Genomic DNA, 21,797 nt, shown 5'->3' with positions numbered 1-21,797 from the left:
GAAAGTCCTGCAGCCACATACATAAGCCAATGTTCTATATCAACTACCATTTCTCAGGCCACAGATCACACACTCCTTTCTGTTCCAATAATAGCCCTACCATCTGCAGAGACTTGGCTTCTCTATGGGTTTGGCCCAGTCAATGCGCAAATGATAATGAAAAGCTTACCTTTGACTCCTTGCTGATTAGTCATGGTTAGAGGCAAGGTATGTGTAGAATGGATGACATGTGTCCCCAACGCTTTGCCTGGCTGTTGGGAATGCTGATAGAGTTTAGGTGCACTGGCGCCATGGACTGGGATCTGACAAAGCTTCCCTGTGAAATTTGGAGGGCACTGACATTTGTCCCTTGAACTGCACTGGCCCCCATTCATACATGGAAGATGGCAAATTACTGAAAAGGAAGAAAGAAATAATGTAGAATTAGTTTCTCAAAAGTAAAAATCCACTAACAGACCCAAAACATATAACTCATGACAGTTCTTATGTTCTCAACTTTACAAATGGCAAACTCATGAGCAAAACACTCTGCTAAAAAGAATTTTCTTTCAATTATAAGCCATTTAATTCTCTTGTGATAATTCTCTCACAACAAGAAAAACATTCATAGGAAAAGAATGTAGAGAAGACACTCATGATTACTGTCCATCCAGAACCATTTCAAGTAACTCTGGCAATGTGTAATTACTCTGTTTCCTTATTTATTTACTAGACTATTAAATATCTCCCTAGAATATAAATAACGAGAGTTATTTCTGCCACAGTAGCTTTTATATCCTGAGTACCTGGAACAATGTCTGACATACACTGGATATTAAATATTTGCTCAAAAATAGATGAAGGAACAAATGAGAGTGATAAAAATATTATCTGTTGAATTTTTTTTTCTGCAAAAGACACTGAACTAAGTGCTACCCAGAACAAAAAAGTAGCATAGCTTGAAACATACATCATAGGAATTTGCAATTTCATTGGAATTTTTGGAAAAAGACCCCAGTGAAACCTACAAGTAGCAAAGTGGTTACTAGGTTAGAATTCACTTATTTAGAATATCAAAGATAAGAGGACACACTGGGTGAAGCTTTCTTATCCTAAAATATTTCTTTTTTATTAACATACATTAATTACACAAAGTAAGGGATTTTGTTGTGGTATTTCCATAAATGGATATAAAGTACTTCAATCAAATTTACTCCCACTATTACTCCTTATCCCCATCCACATTTCATACAACTTTAGCGGGCTTCATAATTCTACTTTCATGTGTGCATATAAAGTGCTTTGATCACATTCACCATCCCCATCACTCTCTCCTTTTGCCCTCCCTGGTCCTGTAGTTCCTACACCCTACATGTGTTATTATTATGATTTTATGCATGATCTAGATTCTGTAGCTAACTGAATCTTGACTTAGCTCGCTCAACATAACTAGCTCCAGTTCTATCCATTTTCGTTATGGCTATATAATATGCCACTACATACAACACCACCTTTTCTTTATCTATTCATCAATTGTTGGGGACCTATACTGATTCCACAGTTTGGCTATTGTGAATAACACAGCAAAAAAGATGGGTTACAGGTATCTCTAATATATGTTGATGTACATTCCATCAGACGTGCTCAGGATTGATGTAGCAGGGTCATATGGTAGTTCCATTTTTAGTTTTGTGAGAACCTACATACTGATTTCCATTGTGGCTGCACTAATTTACATTCCCACTAGCAGTACATAGGGTTCATTTCCCCCCAAGTCTTCTCCAGCATTTGCTGTTTGTTTTCATGATGATAACCATTCTGATTGGGATGAGACAAAAATCTCTGTTATGTTTTGGTTTGTACTTCCTTGATGGCTTAAGTGGTTGAATATTTGTTCGTGTATTTATTAGCCATTTGTACTTCTTTTGACAACTGTCTATTCAGGTCATTTGTCCATTTATTAATTGTATTATTTGTTATTTTCGTGTTTAATTTTTTGAAATCTTTATATACCATAGATATTAATCCTTTTATGAATTGCTTGCAAAGATTTTTATTCTCATTCTGTGTGTTGTCTATTCTTTCTGATAATTGTTTCCTTTGATGTGCAGAAGTTTTTTAATTTAATGCAGTAATTTTCTATTTTTCCTAAGCTACTGGAGTGTTATTTAGAAAGGCATCACCTGTGCCTATATCTTCAAGTGTTTTCCCATAGTAGTTCAAAGTTTCAGGTGACACATTAAGGTATTTGATCTACTTTAAGTTGATTTTTATACAGGGTGATAGGTAGGGCTCTAGTGTCAGTCTTCTACATGTGGATATCCAGTTTTCCCAGCACCGTATTTTAGACTATCTTTTCTCCAACGTATGTTTTTGGCACCTTTGTCAAATATCAGGTGACTGTAATTGAGTGGGCTTATTTGGGGGTCTTCTGTTCTCTTTCATTGATCTATGAGTGTGTTTCTGTGCTAATACAATGTGGGTTTTGTTACTATGGCTTTACAGTATAATTTGAAGTCACGTATTGTGAAACCTCCAGGATTACTCTTTTTGCTCAGGAATGCTTTGACTACTTGGCTATGCTTCCATATGAATTTTAGGATTGATCTTCTATTTCTGTGAAGAATGACACTGGACTTTGGATGGTTATCACATTGAATCTGTAGATTGCTCTCAGTGATAACAACAATTTTCACATTATTAATTCTGCCAACCTATGAACATGGGAGGTCTTTCCAAGTTCTAGTGTCTTATAATTTCTTTCTTCAATATTTTGTAGTTTTAATCATACTGATCTTTCACCTCAAGTTTAGTCCTTGGAATTTTTTGGAGGCTATTATGAATGGTATTATTTTCCTGATTTCTTTCTCAGTCTGTTACTGGTGTATAGAAAAGCTACTGATTTTTTAATGTTGATTTTTTATCCTGCTACTTTGTTGAAAGTGTTTATCAGATCTAACAGTTTTTTTTGATGGAGTCTTTAGGGTCTTTTAAGCAGAGGATTATATCATCTACAAGTAGGAATAACTTGACTTCTTTCTTATTTGTTTTTTGGATGTACTGGGGTTTGAACTCAAGACCTTGTACTTTGCTAGGCAGGTGCTCTACCACTTGAGCCATGCTAATAGCCCTTTTTTGCTTTAAATTATTTTTCAGATGGGGGTCTTACTTTTTGTCTAGGGATAGCCTCTGATCACAATCCCCCTACCTGTGCCTCCCATGTTCATAGGACTACAGACATGTATACTATAACTGGCTTATGAGGGGGTCTTGCTACCTTATTTCCCAGGCTGGCCTCAAATAACAATCTTCCTGATCTCCACCTCCTGAGTAGTGAATTATAGGCATGAGTCACTGTGCCCAGCTTCTTTCATATTTGTATTCTTTTTTATTTCTTTCTCTTTCTTTATTGCTCTAAGACTCTAAGCATTATATTAACTATGAGTGGACAGAATGGACACCTTTGTCTTCTTATTGACTTTAGGGGAAATACTCTCAGTTTTTCCCCGTTTAGCATATTATAGCTATAGGTTTTTTGCATAAACCCCTTGTTATGGTGAGGTACATGCCTTCTATTCCTAGTTTCTTTGGGGCTTTTATCATGAATGGATGTTGAATTTTGTCAAAGGCTTCTTCTGCATACATTGTTATGATCATATGAATTCTGTCCTTTATTCTGTTTGTGTATTTACTGATTTGCACATTCTTGAACTATCCTTACGGTCCTGGAATGAAACCAACTTGATCATGGTATATGATATTTTAAATGTGTTGTTGAATCCAGTTTGCAAGTACTTTATTGAGAATGTCTGCATCTACATTCATCAAGGAAATTAATGAATAATTTTCTTATTTGTTGTATCTTTATCTGATTGTGGAACCAGGGTAATACTGGCCTTATAGAATGAGTTTGGTAGCATTCTTTCCTTTTCTATTTAATGGAATAGTTTGAGAAGCATTACATCAGTTTTCCTTTAAAGGTCTGAGTGCATCTGGTCCTGGGCTTTTCCTTATTGGGAGAGTCTTTATTACTGCTTCAATCTCTTTACTTGCTATAGAGCTAGTAAAGTTGTTTATGTACTCTTGGTTCAATTTCAGTAGGTCATACCCCTCTAGAAATTTATCCATTTCTTCTAGAGTTTTCCAGTTTTTTGGAATATAAGTTTTTGAAATATTTCCTAATGATCTTCTGAATTTTATTGGTGCTTGGTGTGATATCTCCTTTTTCATGTTGAATTTTATTTGTTTGTGTCTTCTCTTTCTTTCATTAGTTTAGCTAAATTTGTCAATCTTGTTTATCTTTTCAAAAACCAAGTCTGCTTCATTGACTTTTTAAAAAAGCAGTACTACCATTTGAACTCAGGGCCTTAGGCTTGCTAGGCAGGCACTTCTATGAAGTCAAAAAGCACTTCACAGGAGATCTAATTTTGGAAAAGTCTTTAAGACTAGGCAAGATTCAGTATGCAGAAGCATGCGTTCTAGGGAGACACAGTGTGTAAGCAAGGGAGATGATGAGTAAATCTGTCTTGCTGAAGCCAGGGTTCTGAAGAGAAGAGAAGAGAAGGAATCAAGTAATCAACTAGAAGAAGGAAGCTTGAGTCAGACCACAGACACCATTAAAGGCCCGATAAGGGGTTTCAATTTTATTCTGTAATGAGTAAGTTATTTACAGGCTTCAAGCAGAGGATTAAATGAGGTTGGATAGTGTTGCAGGAAGATTTCCTGGTGATGGCATCAGGATTAGCTAGAAAGGAGAGTGACCAAGGTGGGAAAGTCAGATGGGAAACTCTCCTAATAATTGAGAGACAAGTTGAAAAACAGAGAGATTAGGATCACAGCAGCAGGCATCAAAAGGATATGAAGTAATATAATGCTGGGGGGAAGATCAGTAGAACCTGGAGAGGAAAAGGGCAGGCCAAGGAGGAGTGAGAAAGTGGAGGAGGAAGGAGAAAACTGGAAAACATTACCAGGGTGACAACACACAAAATGTTCTTGGTATTACAGATCAAGTCTGAACTATCCATACTGAAATGGGTCGAGAAAATACTTGTAAGCGCTCAATCTACTCTTTGAGGTCCTGGGTAAGAGAAGAAGTCGAGGTTGAATCATTGACTTCTGCCACTTAAGCCACACACATCCCAGCTCTTTTAGCTTTTTTAGTTAGTTTTCAAATAGGTTCCACACTTTTTGCCAAACTGGCCTCAACCATGATGCTCCTATTTATACCTCAAGAATAGCTGGGATGACAGGCACTCTCCAACATGCCCAGATTTATTAGTTGAGACAGGGTCTTGATAACTTTTTGTTTGGGCTGGTCTCAAACCACAATCCTCCTGATCTCTGCCTCATCTCTGCCTCCTGATTAGTTAGAATTATAGGCAAAAGCCACCACACCTGTTGTGAGTTGAGTTTCTAAATCACAGTTTGCCTGTATTGGATGAGCTCCATGTACACTAGGAAAAAGCAAAAGGAGCCAGACCAAAATTTAAATGTACTATGAATAATTTATAATTGGAATACAGCACTCCTCACTTTCAATATGCAGGAATTTCAGTGGCCATAGTACATTAACTGAGTAATTGTACAAGCTTCACTGCTGACTCTTTGGTCCACAAATCACTTCATGAATAACAGATGTGTGTTATGACCAGTGGGCAATCATGTCACTTCTTTCAAACTCTGTTGGGATTGGGCACTACACATTTGTTTCTCAATTAAGGCACAGACAGCATAGCAGTGTTGCCTCCCATCTCAAAGTGAAAAAATAATAAGTAGGGGTTTTTTCATACTTTTATTAGCATATAATAGTTGTACAGGGAGTTTCACTGTGACGTTTCCATATGTGTGTACAACACATCTTAGTTAGGCTCATTCCCAACATCATTCTCCCTCACTCCCTTCATCCCTTCTTAAAATGATTTTGACCATTTTCATTGTTCTATTTTCATACATGTATGTAAAGTACATCGACCATGTTCACCCTCCTCTATTCTCTCCAGTCCCCAACCCCCAGAGCACTTCCCCTAACAGGACCTGCTTTACATTCCTGTCCTTCATCATTTAGGTGTATCATCATCATTCAAAGAGTTTTGCCATTGTGCTTCATATGTGAATATATTCTGCTTTAATCAGTCTCACCTCTTCTACTACTCTTCCCTACCCTTTCCCCCAACCCTGTATTGTTCCACTGCTTTCAGCGCACTTCCATGTGCCTTCTCCCCTATCCAGATGCAATGTATTTTAATATAGTTTTCACTCTCTACCATTCTTTTTTTTCTCTCTCTCCTTCCCCTAATCATAAGCAGTCCCACTATCAGAAACATGCATACATATGCATGTGCACATGGTCATTCTTGTATTTGTGCATGTTTATCTTTTGGATCTACTTTCCTCATATGAGGGAAAAAACATGATCCATTCAGAATGACAAATGTCACAGATGACCTTACAAAACCAGATAATCAAAATCAGTGTGGGCCAACCAAAAGGGGAGTACAGAAGACAAATGAAAAGTTATAATCCTAGAAGTAAAAATATAAAGTGGTTGTATCATATGCATCACAACTTCACATCAGCTCCTCTGAACTTAAAAAAAAAAGGAACACAGTAGTTTAATGGAAAGAAAAGATACTCCATATCATGTTTTACAATAAGAAGTGTGTTGACATGTTCAAATTAATATTGATTAGTTTTACTCAAAGAAATAAAACACTTGATGATGAAGTCTTGGTGATTACAACATTTTAAATTAGGGATTACTAAATAAAGAGTTCCCATATATATCTATAACCTACCCTTAAAGATTTTTTATGTTTTGGGAAAATTTTTAAAAGTCATGGAACTTATAGTTTTTCTATCAATTATTAAGAGGCAATGTGAAGTCTACCCATGACTTATACCAGAATAACTTCATTTGTACAACCATCTTTTTTACAAAGAAACATTAAGCAATGGATTTCCACTAGATATTATAAGTATCAATAGCAGACTGTGAATTTTAACATGAACTTATTATTCTTGTATAAATCTACCTTTACACCCTGAGATAGCCCCCCTGCATTTGTGTCGAGCAAGGCACTAGCATAAGTAGATACAGCAATAATCTCAAAATATAACCCTGTATCTTTCCAGTCCTAAAGGAAACGGTTGCTGCCTGACTTATTTTAACCAATAAAAGACCACTATTTATAACCACCCATGAATGAGAAATAAAATATCTATTCTCTGTTTTAGAATTTTCTAAAGTCTAAATTACAACACGGAAAGCTCTTTGCCTTGGCTCAATAACGAAAAGTTGAGCCCTTTGTGGTAGGTACCTCTTTGTACACCTAAATAGTCTTTTATATCAAAGAAAACAAATTTAAAACCAACCTAGAGGATTTAGCTATGAATAGTTTCTTTCTGTCTCAAAGTTCATTCCCCTTTCAAAGCATCTCTGTGTGATGTATCGTCTATGCCACCAATGTTCTATTAAAACCTTCTCTGAACATAAAAAGGAAAGAGAATAAGGTATCTTTCAGGTTGACTTGAGAAGCTTGCGGTATGTTGCTTTTAAGTCTGGCTATGGCCCATATATTTAACAGAAGGTGCGACATAGAATGCTGGCTGAGAAATTCCATAACCATGTCAGTGTGGCATTTTGCAAGCCATCACCATAACTCACTATATTGCGTCTTATGGTCACCAGGGAGCCGTTGTAAATAACGAGAGGTATGTGCCCCTTCATCCTGTCATTCCAGAAGGTGAAATTTCATGACAACAACTCACAGTATCTCATGATACTACTATAAAAGGTTAAAATGAGCAAAAGAACCCAGGCTGTAAGAACAAGTTGGAGGTTTTAAATATGTCAAGCGTTTCAGTTGCATTCCATCATTCATTTTGGCTTATAAACAACTCATAGTATTCAAGAAATTGAGATGAAAGACTAATGTTCACATTCTAAGTCACAAATTGGAGCCCCATTTACATGAACAAATATTAATGACCTGTGTTCAAATATGAGCCCATTGAAGTTTCTAAAATCTGTACTATGAAAAAAGGTAAGCACTACCCCTTTCTTTCCTGTTATCTTAGCTGACTATAAAAACACTTGAGCTACTCGTTCCCATTCCAAGAATGTTCTTGACCCTCTGCAGCAAATCCTGGCTACCCTGTTTGCCTGTGGCCATCCGTGCCAGCAGACAGAGCATTTCAAGTTATTGTGGGGAAGGCAGAACAGGGAAAACCAACCTTGACCTGAAGGAAGCCTACATCTGTCATTTCACAGGACAGGCACACACATGGTTTCGATTTGAATGGCTAATTCTGCTTTTCTGCTTCTCTCTGATTAGAAGAATAAAATTCCCTTCCTGGCCTTCAGCAGATTTGGCAATCTCCTTTGGAGTATGGAGGAAGAAAAACAGTGATACTTTTAGAAAGCAAAAGTTGTCATTTTATTTCTCCCTCTATTGTCAGAAAGTAGGTTAATACTACAGCTGTTTAAAACTTTTACGTAACAAATATGTTACAAAACAACTAAATGCTGGGCTGGAGGTGTAGCTCAATGGTAGCACACTTGACTAACGTGCAAGAGGCACTGGGTTCCATCTCTAGTATCACTGCCCTCAACCAAAAAAAAAAAATTTCCAGCAAACTACTGCTCATTCTAAGAACCTAAACAAAACAAAGCCATGCTGTCCTTGCCTTTTAACATCACCCTCCCCAAGAAGACATGGATCTGAAAGCCAAGATGATGGCTACTTTCTGAAGCCAGATTAGAAGAAGTGGGAAGGCCTAATCCCATACACGACCATGGAAAGAAATGTGCCATTGGTTTTCTCCTTATGGAGTGTACAGACTTGCAACTGTGCTAAAAAACTGTCTACCATCAAGTCTGGATTATCTATCTGCTAACTTTTACTGACTTGGGGACTCAGTGAAAGAACACATGCAATAGGATGGTCCAGAGGTGAAATTTAAGCTAAAACTAAAAGGAGAAGAAGCCAGTGGTGTGAAAAGTTGGCTGAAGAACCATTATTATGAGCTAAGCTCTCGATGTGAGATGATTTAGAAAGGTCAAGACCCTGAAAGGAGGCCAGTGTGGCTGGAGGGTAGGAGGCAAGGGGAAAGGGAGACCTTGTGGGTTGATGAGACAGACAAGGGCCACACTCCTATTTCTTTTTACAGGGATGTAAGGAAGCCTATGTAAGTGCACTTAGTGGAAAAGGAAAAAATAATAATAATTTAAATTTAAGTAATAATTTAAAACTTAGAATCAGGGCAGAGCCAACCAAGGAAACAAACAAACAAAAAAAAAAGCAAAAACAAAAACAAGGAACACAGAAAAACAAGTTGTGTACTTCTTATCATTCAATGTGCACTGTAAATTTGGATTTGATCCTGGACCTTATTTTCCATTTTCAAATAACTACTTTGCCTAATTTATGTTTCTGGAAGGTTTAATTTAAAACACATTGGATCTATAATCACTCTAAAGGTAAGAGTTTTTTTTTTTTAACTTGTGAGAGAAGGCACAAGCATTCCCTATAGCACATACAAAAGGGAAAATCAAATTCTTCCAAGAGTTGGAAGCAAAGGGAAAATGCTTCAAGAAAAGAGTTAAAAATGCACCCAACACACTCTCCCTCCAGTGAGCACCTCTTGGCTTTTATGATATGTGCACATCACAGATTTAAGGATATTAAACATCAAATGCAAAAAAAAATGCACATATAGTTTCACTATTTTGTGATAAAAGTATTTTCTATTTTACAAAGACTAAGGGGCTGCACCAGTCAATTTAAAACCTGAAATGAAGATATAACTATTAAAAAAAAATACAGGCAGGCTGGGGGCCTCCCAAAAATATTGGGAGGAGGGGAATTATTAAAAGGAGTTTCCCTCAAAGCACCCACTTGTGGAGCCCTAAGGCTATTATCTTCACAAAACAACATGGCAGTGAGACACCATACAAGTGTTATCACCAGGAAGATTATTTTTAATCACTGGCTTAGTTCAACTGCTCAAACAGAGCATGACTTTGTTTTACCTGTCTTAAAAATAAGATGAGCACTTTTACTCCCTCTCCATCTACCAACACTGAGCACACTGTGCCCACATCGAGATAAATGCACATTTCAACAAGTGTGAAATGTCAACCTGAATGCAAACACAAAGTCCACAAATACCACTCATTTTTGAATGGTGGTGGTCATAAATACTTCAACAGCACATTCTGTTTCTATCAAGAGATATGACGTCCTGTCACACATGCCAAAGTTCCCAACTTCGGATGAAGTCACTCATCATCTCAACTTTGTTTATAGTTTTCGGTTCACTCAGCATCAACTCCACCATGGCTGTGAGCTATGTCATGTGATCTAGTTTCACACTCTGCATCACCTAAGGAAATCAGTAGATGGAGCATGTCACAAACTCCACTTCACGTTCTTCATCTTGGATGCTGTCCTTGGGGTGATCTAGTAAGTCCCAACCTCAAGTCTCTTTTACCCTCAGGAAAAATGTAGCAGCATTCATGAACTGAACAGTGTAGGAAACATGCAAGTCCCAGAAACACTGACTTAGGACCTTCTTTGGCAGAAGTCTTCAAAAATTGAGACAAATAACCCCACTTTGCAGATTTTAGTCAGCCCATCTGTAAAATGGGACAGCTGGGTGAGACAGTCCACAGGCTCTTTTAATCCCTGAAATTCTGGTTTTCAAAACTCTAACCAGGTTAGTAAATACAGAGAAATTCAGATCTTTCTCATCTCATTTAATATGATCTGCAGGATTTAAATTTTACACTAGAGACCTGCTTATATCCAGCCATCTACAGTCTGTGTCTAAGTGACTGGAGTTCATGTGTTGAGTGGTGAGCCTTGTTTTGATTTTTGATGTATAATCAGACACTGCTTCAAATATCAGCTTCATACTTACTGACAAAGAAGTTACTAAAGTATTCATAGACTTAGAAAAGTAAAGCTAACTTTTTTCTGGGGAAGGTAGGAATATACCAAATTGCGGAAATGATAATGCTACCCTGAAACAGATTTCATAAAAGGCGATGACATCCCCATCTCTATGGACCCATCTTTTTTGGGGGACAGGAGGACTAGGTATGAATTCAATTAAGGGCCTCATGTTTGCTGGGCAGGCACTCTACTGCTTCAGCCACGCCTCCAGATCTTTCTGCTTTTAGTTATTTTTCAGGTAGGGTCTTCCATTTTTGCTCAGGTGGCCCTTCGACCTTGGATGGCATTCCTCCTACCTACGCCTCCCACATAGCTAGGATCATAAAGAGTGTACCATGGAGCCCAACTTGTTTGTTGAGATTAGGTCTCCTTAACTCTTTTGTGTGAGTTTCCCTTAAACTACTATACTCCTGATCTGCCCCTCCAGAATAGCTGGGATTACGGACACTGCCACTATGCCCAGCCCCAGATTGCATATTCTGTGTGATATCATTGTAACTATATGAATGACCATGCTACACTGCAGTCACTGCAATCTTGCATCTTCTTTAATATCCTTGCAAAATGCTTTCTCAAAAAACAAGCACTATCAACTTAAGCCTGAGCTGCATGCAGTAATATTAAACAGAAGCTTCTAAACATTTTTAAAATTTGTTTCACCACTACAATTAGCAAAATTTGTCTGCTACGTTCTCTCCAGAGACTAAGTTCATATTCCCACTAAGTTCATTAATATTTGCTTGGTATTTATTATTCCTAAGCCTCAGAAAAGGACGTGAGATGAACCTAAATTTAGAATTTTTAAATATTTGAAAAGTTAAAACTTCTAACTGAAGGGCACAAAACTGCAGTAAAACTCTGACATGACAGCCAGCCAACTTCTTGTAGTCATTAAAGTTGAGCCCAAATATGGGCCCCAAAAAAGAAACTTACTTTCAAAGAAGAAGGAGAACAGGGAATAATAAAACAAAGAATTCTGGAGACACCTGCAAATTTGGGCGGGGCACTGAATGTAATTTCTGTAGCATTTGTTAATCTGCCTGGTATTCTAATTTTGTTCCCTTTCCTCCTGTTCTATTTTGAAGACATAGGAAAGAGGCCACGATGTTTTCAACTTTGTGTCCCCCATACTTCACAGCACAGTATTTTGTAAATAGGAGCTCAACAAAAAATCACCAGCCTTCTTGAAAGATCTCAGCATGTATCTACACCTCTTTTAACTGATTTTTTTCTGACAAAATAGAGCTTCAGCTGCTTTGGTCTGAATATTTGTCCCATGCAAAACACACATTGAAACTTAGTCCCTAATGACATCTGTTATTGGTGTTTGGAGGTGGGCCCTTTGGGAAATAATTAGGATTAGGTGAAGTCATAAGGGTGGGGCACCTCTGGTTGCAACAGTGGCCTTATACAAAGAGGAAGAAGGGACTTGGGGTGAACAAGCTTGCTTTTGTCTTTCCATGTGACGCCCAGCATTGCCTCGAGATTGAAAAGTCCCCACCAGAGAGAAGGCCATTATAAGATGCCAACCAGAAGCCAGTGCCATGTTCTTGGATTTTCAGAACAAGGATCTAAATAAACTTCTTTTCTTTATAAATTACCCAGTCTATAGCATTCAGTTACAGCAACAGAAAATGAGCTGACATTTGCATACACTACAGAAGAAGTTTCAAACTGTGTCCATAAAGTGCTAAGATTTCCACAGAGATGTTTAAAGACAACTGCTAAGCCATCTAAACAACCACCTTATTCTACAGATAGAGTGGGGCAGCGAGGTTGTGTGCACTAGGATGTTATGGCCGAGCTAATGCAGAAATGGGATGAGAATTTCGGCTTCTTCAACTCTGTTTCAGTGCTCTTTCCCTCACACCTGTTACATTGGGGGTGGCTCTTGGTGGCCCGCTAATCTCACCACACAGCCTTGTGCCATGCACGCTTTCAGCCTTCCTCCTCAAGCACCTATCTTTTATAACTGGTAACAGGATACGGAAATGCAGCCTTAGCTGAGATCCAGGGTTAGCTAGTCACAGATTAGATTTTCTAGGAATCTAAATACACTAGTTGGTCCACTTCAAAACTTTTAGTTTATTAACAGAAGGGCAAAGGTTTCTGGGGCATGGACAGTGGAGGAAGAACAGAAGTGGAGTCAAGAACAGTGGGATGAAAGGGAAGCATTTGCTGCAGAGTGCAGACAGGAGTTCCATCGCTGAGGAAGGTTCCATTGCACAGTTGCTCCATCTGCTGTCCCATTGGGTTCCAGTGAGGCAGTAAGTAAAGGCCAGAATGATATTTTCTCACCCAAAGGCTATTTATTATCTGTCTACCATGGGCTGCATGCTGTCCTAATACCTGGTAGTGCCCTCCTGACATGACCTCCTGCTATCTTATTGTCAATGAGACTCTGAACTGAGAAAGGGCTGTTATTTCAACTCTGTGGGTTACCAAGGACCCCTCTGGCACTTCAAGGAAGCATGAAGAGTGGTCAAGTAGGGTGGACACCCAGTGTTCTGGGGACACTCAGTGTTCTGAGTAAAGTAGGGTGAACACCCAGTCTCTAGGCCATAGGGCCCCATTTTCAGCGGACCTCAGAGGGTCAAGCCAGGAAGACCCGGGTGGATGCCATATGTGACTGTAACTTACCAGAAAGGGGTGGGGAGCATCCCATGGGGGTCCACAGAATCACTTTCAAAGGAGGCAGAGGAGATAAAGGCAAGCAAGCAAGGGTTTGGGCACAATTTGGTTTGATCCTTATCATTATATTATGTACACCCAAAACTAGGAATGCCTAGACAGATTTTTGAGTCACAGTTAAAATCAGCAGAGCTTCCACTTGCATTCTTTTGTGAGTACATAGCCTTCACACTATTAAGTGTTATGTACAGCTACAAGGCCTTAATAATTGATATTTTAGTAGTCATATAATATTCTGCTAGGTTGACAGATGGTAGATTCTGGTGTTTACTTATAATGTCCGCACGTCTTTTTACACATAAAGCTGCAGGGAATAACCTCACACATGTAGTTTTATACTTCCTGGTAATTATTTCCTCATGCATTCAACTAATAGTTACTGATTGATTAGTTTGCACAAGGCAACATGCTAAGAGATAAAGTGAACAAGAAAACCCAGATGAATCCATTTGTCTATAATGGAACTGTCTCATCAGGGGGAGGGACAAACATAGACATTAAGAACAAGAGCCTAGAAGCAGATCTCCAGGAGTCTGAAACCAGATCTCATCATTTATTAGTGGTAAGACCTTAGGCAAGGTATTTATCATTTTCTTCTATTTCTTCATCTATAACATTTCTTTACCTATAACAGTTCATAGGGTTATTACATGGCTTGAATAAACTTGTATAGTTTCAAAGTGCTTAGAATTTGGCCTGTGGTAGGCACAGCCAATGTTAGCCAGTATCATCCATCGACTTCATGACGATTATGGCAGAGTGCAATGGGAACACATAAAACAGGAGGCCATGCTGGCATTTTGGCAAGGAAGACGTGTGCCCATGCAACCGCTGGGCAGGTCATGCAATATGCACTGCACTGTATCATTTACTACCCCAGCTCAGCAAGGTGTTGAGCTATCAGCACAAGAATCATCCCAGAAACATTAGATCAAGAGCAAACACAACAAGGGGATTGAACTTTGATCACAAGATAAAAGCGAGAGCACACAAGGGAGATATGAGGATAGGTAAGACACCTAAAAAATTAGCTAGCATTTGTTGCCCTCAACGCAGAGAAACTAAAGCAGATACCTTAAAAGCAACTGAGGCCAATAGGAAAAGGGGACCAGGAACTAGAGAAAAGGTTAGGTCAAAACGAATTAACCTAGAAGGTAACACACATGCACAGGAAATTAATGTGAGTCAATTCCCTGTATAGCTATCCTTATCTCAACTAGCAAAAACCCTTGTTCCTTCCTATTATTGCCTATACTCTCTCTTCAACAAAATTAGAAATAAGGGCAAAATAGTTTCTGCCAGGTATCAAGGGAATGGGGGGGAGAGGGAGGGAACAGAGTGGGTGGTAAGGGAGGGGGTGGGGGCAGGGGGGAGAAATGATCTAAGCATTGTATGCACATATGAATAATAAAAAAATTAAAATTAAAAAAAAAGAATCATCCCAGAAGGATGTGCCAATCAACAGCATCAACAGCAGTATATGAACATAGCAAATTCGCCCTTAGCTTGTCAAAATGGATTTTATTTCTACTAAATTTACTAGTTTCCAAACAATAATTTCTGAGCTCTATTTTACCTATTATCTGATTACATTATTATGCTGGTTTTACATGTCTTTATGACAGATTTTGAACATTTCCCCACATTTTTGTTTACTGCTTTTATTTCACCTATTTGAACTCTTTTTATCCATATTTTTTTGCCTACTTCAGCATCTTTATGAGTTTTTAATTGCTTTCATGATGACTTTTATGGCTAATAGATTTTTGGGGGGGTGGTACTGGGGTTTGAACCCAGGAACTCATGCTTGCTAGGCAGGTGCTCTACCACTTAAACAATACTTCTAGCCCCTTTTTCTTTAGTTATTTTTCAGGTAGGGTCTTTCATTTTTTGCAAGGGCTGGCCTGGACTGTGATCCTCCTACATAGGCCCCCTGCATAGCTTGGATGGCAGGCATGTTGCCAGCTTTTTTGATTGAGATGGGACCTCCCTAAACTTGTACCTAGGCTGGCCTCAAGTTTCAATCCTCTGATTTCTACCTCCCAAGCTGGAATTACAGGCATGAGCTCCATGCCTGCCTTATGGATAAGAGATTTGTAAGATCTTATTGTCCTATTGATGAAAATATCTTTGACAACCTATTTCCTGTTCATTTTGGTTTGCCTTGGATATACAAGTTTATTTGTATATATATAATTAAGTTTATAAGTTCTTTTCTCCCTCTTTGTTTTATTGTTTCAATCCTTAAAAAAGCTATCATCTAAGAATCTGATAAGTAATCCATTTCATGCTAGCATTAGATTGTTTTTTTCTCTTTCTTGCTCATTTAACTCGTTCCACCTGGAGTCTTTGCCCAGTATATAACAGATGGTGATTACTTTTGCTTTAAATTGTTATCTAAACATCTTAATATCAGTTATTAAATAAAACTTCCTCTCCCATTTTTAAAAGATAATCTTTATTTTGAATAGAAGGCCCCAAAGGTCAGATTGAGACATCACGTGTTGGAAAAGAGAAATAAAATTTGGCAGATTAGGGTGGAGTTAGGAATGGGAGAAAGAGGAAGAATGCAGGATAAAAAAAATTACAGAGAGCCCTACTAGGACTCAGACAAAAGCAGCGAGACATTCCCTGTGGGATATGAAAGAAGAAACACACTGGGTCGTAAAATGAAATGGGGTCTGTAAAATTCAGTTGGATGCCAGAAGGAATAAATCCTGAGTGGACGGTATTTGGGAACCACTACTATAAACAAAAAGTCTGCATGGCCCGTCTACAGCTTCTTTGCCTTACCACTCTCTATGGATCATTACTTTCCCATGGCTCTCAACTAGCTGTGCTACCACAGAGGGGGCATTTGTCTCTGTCCTGGTCTTTTATTTCTTTTGAAGGGTAGGTGTCCCTTCAGTCAGCCTCTCTTCTGAGCAGTGAATTGTCACAACAGCTTATGGGGAGGTGAGGCTGGGATGAGGCTTGCTGTCACAGTCAGATGATTAGGGAAGGATCCATTCTGAAGGGTGTAGGGTGGCCTGGGTAGCTGTCCAAGGGGCAGTTGAGAAGCTCAGCCTCAGATCTTTCTAGCTAGAGGAACTGAAAATCCTTAGGCAGGAAGCTGGGCTCCTAGTGTCTTTTTCACATGCTGAAGAGCCCAGGTGACCATGAAATCGCCACATAACAAAACCAGTTTTAGGGGCTTCTAGAAATTGGCAGGTGAGTTCTCCCAAATGCTAATGCGTTTCAAAGTTTTACACACAGATGGAAGGAAACAGACGAAGGTCTAAACAGAGACTGCCTCAACTGCTCAAAATCAAAATGGGCTAAGTAACCAGCGAGAATGGCTTGCACGAGTCAGGTATCAGCTTCTACTTCAGTTAATAAGAAGCAATTTTCAATTTCTTTGTCTTTACACTTGAAGGCCTTAATTGAAGAAACTGAAGTCAGAGGTAACAGACTGTCTGTTCAAAAATGCTACTTAAAACGTGTGCGTGCATCACAAATTTCATTTCTAGGATGTGTTAGATTTTTAAAGATACATATACATATTGTATATTTTACCCAGCATCCGTTTTCTGTCCTTAGAATTATGCACAGAGCAATGGAAATGTCTAACAGGAACTAAAAGGTGAGTTATGGATAGTATCATCAAATTGGAGTGACAAAGAGATTCCCAAAGGGTTTCTACTTGGATCACTCCTTCTGAGATACAGATTCATTTGCACTAAAAGCCAAATACAAGGATTTCCTGTTGGTTTCAAAGATTCTCTGTATCGCCAGCAGGAGAAATGTAAACCTCATGACAGAAAGGCCCTTCCCTGATCTAGTTCAGGCTTTCAGTACAGCCGTGTTCTCTTCAATTTCAGTCACATCCAATACATGGTCCCTTCTGAGGAGTCACAATGTGTGGTTACTGATGGACCCTTTCCTCTTCCTCCCAACCCACCACCCCATGCTGCTACCTCAGCCCAAGCCTCCACATCAGCATCACCTTCTCTCTTGGGCCTTTCCCATGATGCTCAGGCAAAGCTGGTGGCTCCCAGCCCCACCACAGACTCACAGGGCAATGCAAAGTTGTCTGCAATCCACAGAGCAGACAGCCGAACTCTAATTGTCTGGGTTCATGTCCCAGTCCTCCCTCCAAAAGGTTACAAGCTCCAGGAGGAAGGAAGCTTTTCTTTGGGATCTTGCCTTTTCCAGTGCCGATCCTGAGAACTTGTCCCTAATAAATGTTTTTTGAATGAACAAATGAGCATTTTACGACACATTTTTTAAACTGGAAAGTCTCCTGAATGGCCAGTTACAGATATTATAACTTGCTGAGGGTTTTACGTTGTTTTGCCCAACCCTAAGTCAGCAGGTAGTTTTATATTGGGGATTCACTTTATTGAGTCTTTTCAAATTATTCACTTTGTCATAACAACGATTCTGTTCTTTGCACTTATTTTGATAAGTTTACATAACATTGAATTAAATCATACAATTTCAGGTCAGGAACAAAAGAACTGACCATGGTAGGAACACAGCTCAGTTCTGGCAGGTGTGACCCCAGGAGTAGCTATTAGCTAGAAAAGTCCTGGGCATCAGTCAGTGTGGTTTAAAGAGTGAGCAGAGGGTATTGGTTAGTTTGTGAGCTAAATTTAAAGCTTCTACTGTACACAGCAGAACTTTCCAGAGAGTCAAATACAAAACCTATTGAAAGCCATGTGATTCATTACTGTCTGATGGGATGAGCCAAGATGTCTCCTTCCATTTCACTTAAATAACTTGCTATGTCAAGTTCAGGTTATTAAAATATGCCTCTTCATTCCTCAGGGCTCCGTATATACTTCCTGAATCTGGAACATTCCATTAAATCAAGACAATATGTATCAAAACTGACTTCCTGAAGATAATTCCTTCTAATCCTCAGTGTTGGCCTGAGTGTGTGTTTCTAATTAACTCTCTTGCAATGCAGCTCAGATTTAGACTAAGCTCATTTTCTAAACATCCTAGTGTACACTCTAATACTCGGTTACCACAACAAAACAATCAGAAGTCTAGATTGTGCGCAGGATAACAATCAGAGACACTGAAGGGAAGTAAATTAAAATAACCATCATTAATCAAGACTAGAAAAATTTCCAAATCCTTCTGGCAATACTCCTAAATAAACCAGCCATCATCAGAGAAACTCATTGGGTCTGGGAGGAAGAATTTTAGAAACACTTTCACAGTATTGTCCCTGTTTCTCTTTCTCCTTTCCTTTTATGGCACGACAAGGAAGTTAAGGCAACTAAGTGTGGATGTTTTAATTTAGCACTAAAATACATAAATAATATTTTTAGTGATATAAAATAAAACATTTTTATAAACTACAGTCATTTTCTAATTCAACAAACTAAAAAACTTACCAAATTAATTTCAACATGAAGATATGTAATTTACAGCAGATTTGATTCAAACAATAAGAAAAAGTTTCAAATATTACTCATACAGGGATGTGTACCTACTTTTTCACAGTTAAGACTGTCGTGGAAAAGGTAATTTCCAAAACTGGACTTGTAACTTGAAAAAGATAATGGGGAAACAAGAGGACATTTTACACCTTTTATATCATAGACTCAAGACCATCAAAGCTTAAAATGTAACATATTTTCACATGTCATATGGAATAAAGCATTATCACTAGTTCACTTTTAAATTCTATTACTTTTCTTCATAAAATTGATATATTTAAGCAAACTTTACCACATGATTCATATTGTCTAATCTATTACTTTAATCAAGAAAGGGACAGCCTGATAAAATAATACTAACAATAAATAATTCCTGGATATAATAAAACCACCCTTACCAAAGAGAGTTTTTTTTAACTATACAATCTCAAAGTCTAGTGGTAGATCCTGAACTGGGAACCAAGAGATCTCAGTTCCAGTCAAAGATTATATCACATGGCTGAATGACCTTGAGCCACTCAGTTCAGCTCGCAGAAAGTTGAATTTCCAATTTTTAAAATGATAGACCTAACTGATTTATAATTTCCTTCTCAATTTTAAGTTTTTGTGGCCCCAAAATCTATTAAATTTTAAAGAATATTCTTTATGAGCTACATTCTTCCCCATCCCACAACCCAACATCAATGTAATTGACTTCCTTCAGTGTCTCCTGCATATTTCTTTCTCTCTACTCCCCAGTGCCTTTGTCCAAGTTCAGGCTATTGTATATTTCATAGATTATGGAAAAACCTTCCTACCTCTTTTTTGGTCTCCCTCCAACATGATCTCTCCCTATCATTTCCAGAATAGACCCTCTGACATATGTACTCAACCAATCAATTCATTTTCCCCACACAACTTTCCTATGGCTCTCCACCACCTAAACTAAAATTTTAAGAAAATTTTAGTTTTAGTTTAGTTTAGACAGGTCTGCTCAATAGAATTGGGGTAAAAGCCTCATGGGGTTTGTGGTGAGAATTAAAGGCTGGGGTCATGTACTAGTAAATTAAACACCCAAGGGTTGCCATTTTTACTCTATTCATAGCCATCCCAACCAGTCTTCACTCCACTATAGCCCATTCCAGGCACTTTAGATGGTGAAAGGAAGCTACTTTTTATTATTATTATTGTTGTTGAACTGGGGCTACATTGTGACATTTACAATTCTCACAATTTATCATAGTTGAATCCACCCCTCCATCATTCTCCTTTATCCCTCCTCCCCCTATTCCTGGAATAGTTTCAACAGGTCTCATTTTTCCATTTACATACATGAGTACATAATATTTGCACCATATTCACCTTCCTCCACCCTAGGAAGCTACTTTTGATTCTAGGGCTTACCATGAGCCCTGAGTGAATTTATACAAATGCACAGTTATCCTTCTGACTAGATTCTGAATTTCTCTCCCCGCTCTTCCTTCTTAGAGCCACCACTCCTTGTACCTGCTTCTCTGCACTAATTTGCATAACTAGCATTATATGGACACTGTCTGCATGCAAGGTCAAGGGTGCATATCTTCTCATCAACACCAAGGAAACTGCTTGGAACACCCTAAGTATATGCCAAATAAATGTGAATGGTTTAAGTGAGCTTCAGTAGGGCCATCTCTCTAGCCCAGTCCCAAAAGCCACAGCCCCAAAATTACACACCCTTTAGGTTTATACATGGTTCAGTTAAGGGTCTTTTCCCCAGTACAGCTTCGTATGTTGCTTTTTATCCCAAATGATGACAAAATAAATAGAGTGATACTGCTTTAAGTAAAGTGACGCTTTTCAATTAGAATCCAATGGTATTTCAGACTGATCCCAAAGTTCTTTCCACGATAAGGCAGCAATGTCCTAAGAAGACTTAACAGTTCTGAAAACTTGGTAAGAAGACTCAGAGTGTCTTCACAAGGTGAATCTTATATCCAGAATTCTTTTAAAACCATATTTTATACTGGTTTTATTATTGTTAGCATATTAAAATAGTTCCAAAACCAATGTCAATGTAAAGTCTCTTAAAGTTTCCTGCTTTTTAGATCTAAAAAGAATACTGTCGATTTTCCTCATCAAAGCCCTGTGCCCGTTTCTACCCATACTGGTGCTATCGACCTTGGGCCTGATCATGATGGGGCCTGTTTCTAGCTGGTAGGTCTCTTCTAAACCATTCCTACAACATTTAACTGCTCAGTTACACTTTTCATTCTCATTAAAAATAATAAGAAATAATAATGAAATTACATCATTAATTCTCCTCTTGAATGTGAAGTGACTATCACTAGAGAAGAAAGGTTATCCATGTGGCTAAGCTTGCAGCTTACTCAAAGCTTCATGAATGATTTATGAGTACATCTTCCAGGTGCTAGCAAGCTGATCAACCGCCAAACAGATGAAAGACAGTGAATCTTACTTGTCAAGCAGATGCGTAATCAATATGGTCCAGATTAGAAAAGCTGAACTACATTTGAGGACAGTAACAAAATCTCTGTTTTCACCATTAGCACAACACTGTTCAGAGTTCTTATGATTAAAATGGAAAATTCTGGTTTTCATAGTCCAATACCTCATGGAAAAGGGGAAAATCAGAGATTGACAGACTTTTCCAAATAATTATTAGATATATGGTCATGATATCCACAGAATTCCTGAAGTGAATGAGAAAAATAATCATTAAAGAACCAATCTTGATTTTTAAGATGTTTGACCACAACCTCCA

General features: G+C 38.3%; 1 protein-coding gene across 17 annotated transcripts in view; it reads right to left on the bottom strand.

Annotated features, from left to right (window-relative positions):
• Positions 1-21,797, bottom strand: part of Ltbp1 (latent transforming growth factor beta binding protein 1) — a 434,527-nt gene that overhangs the window by 202,844 nt on the left and 209,886 nt on the right. For all 17 annotated transcript variants that reach the window (XM_074049480.1, XM_074049477.1, XM_074049476.1 and 14 more), the window contains one exon: positions 170-394. In XM_074049480.1, coding sequence (XP_073905581.1) covers positions 170-394 — 225 coding nt within the window. The remainder of the gene's footprint in view (positions 1-169; positions 395-21,797) is intronic.

Source organism: Castor canadensis, chromosome 12 (genome assembly GCF_047511655.1).
Source record: "Castor canadensis chromosome 12, mCasCan1.hap1v2, whole genome shotgun sequence".
In the NCBI taxonomy this organism is placed as follows: Eukaryota; Metazoa; Chordata; class Mammalia; order Rodentia; family Castoridae; genus Castor; species Castor canadensis.
This window is presented reverse-complemented; position numbering and strand designations above follow the sequence as displayed.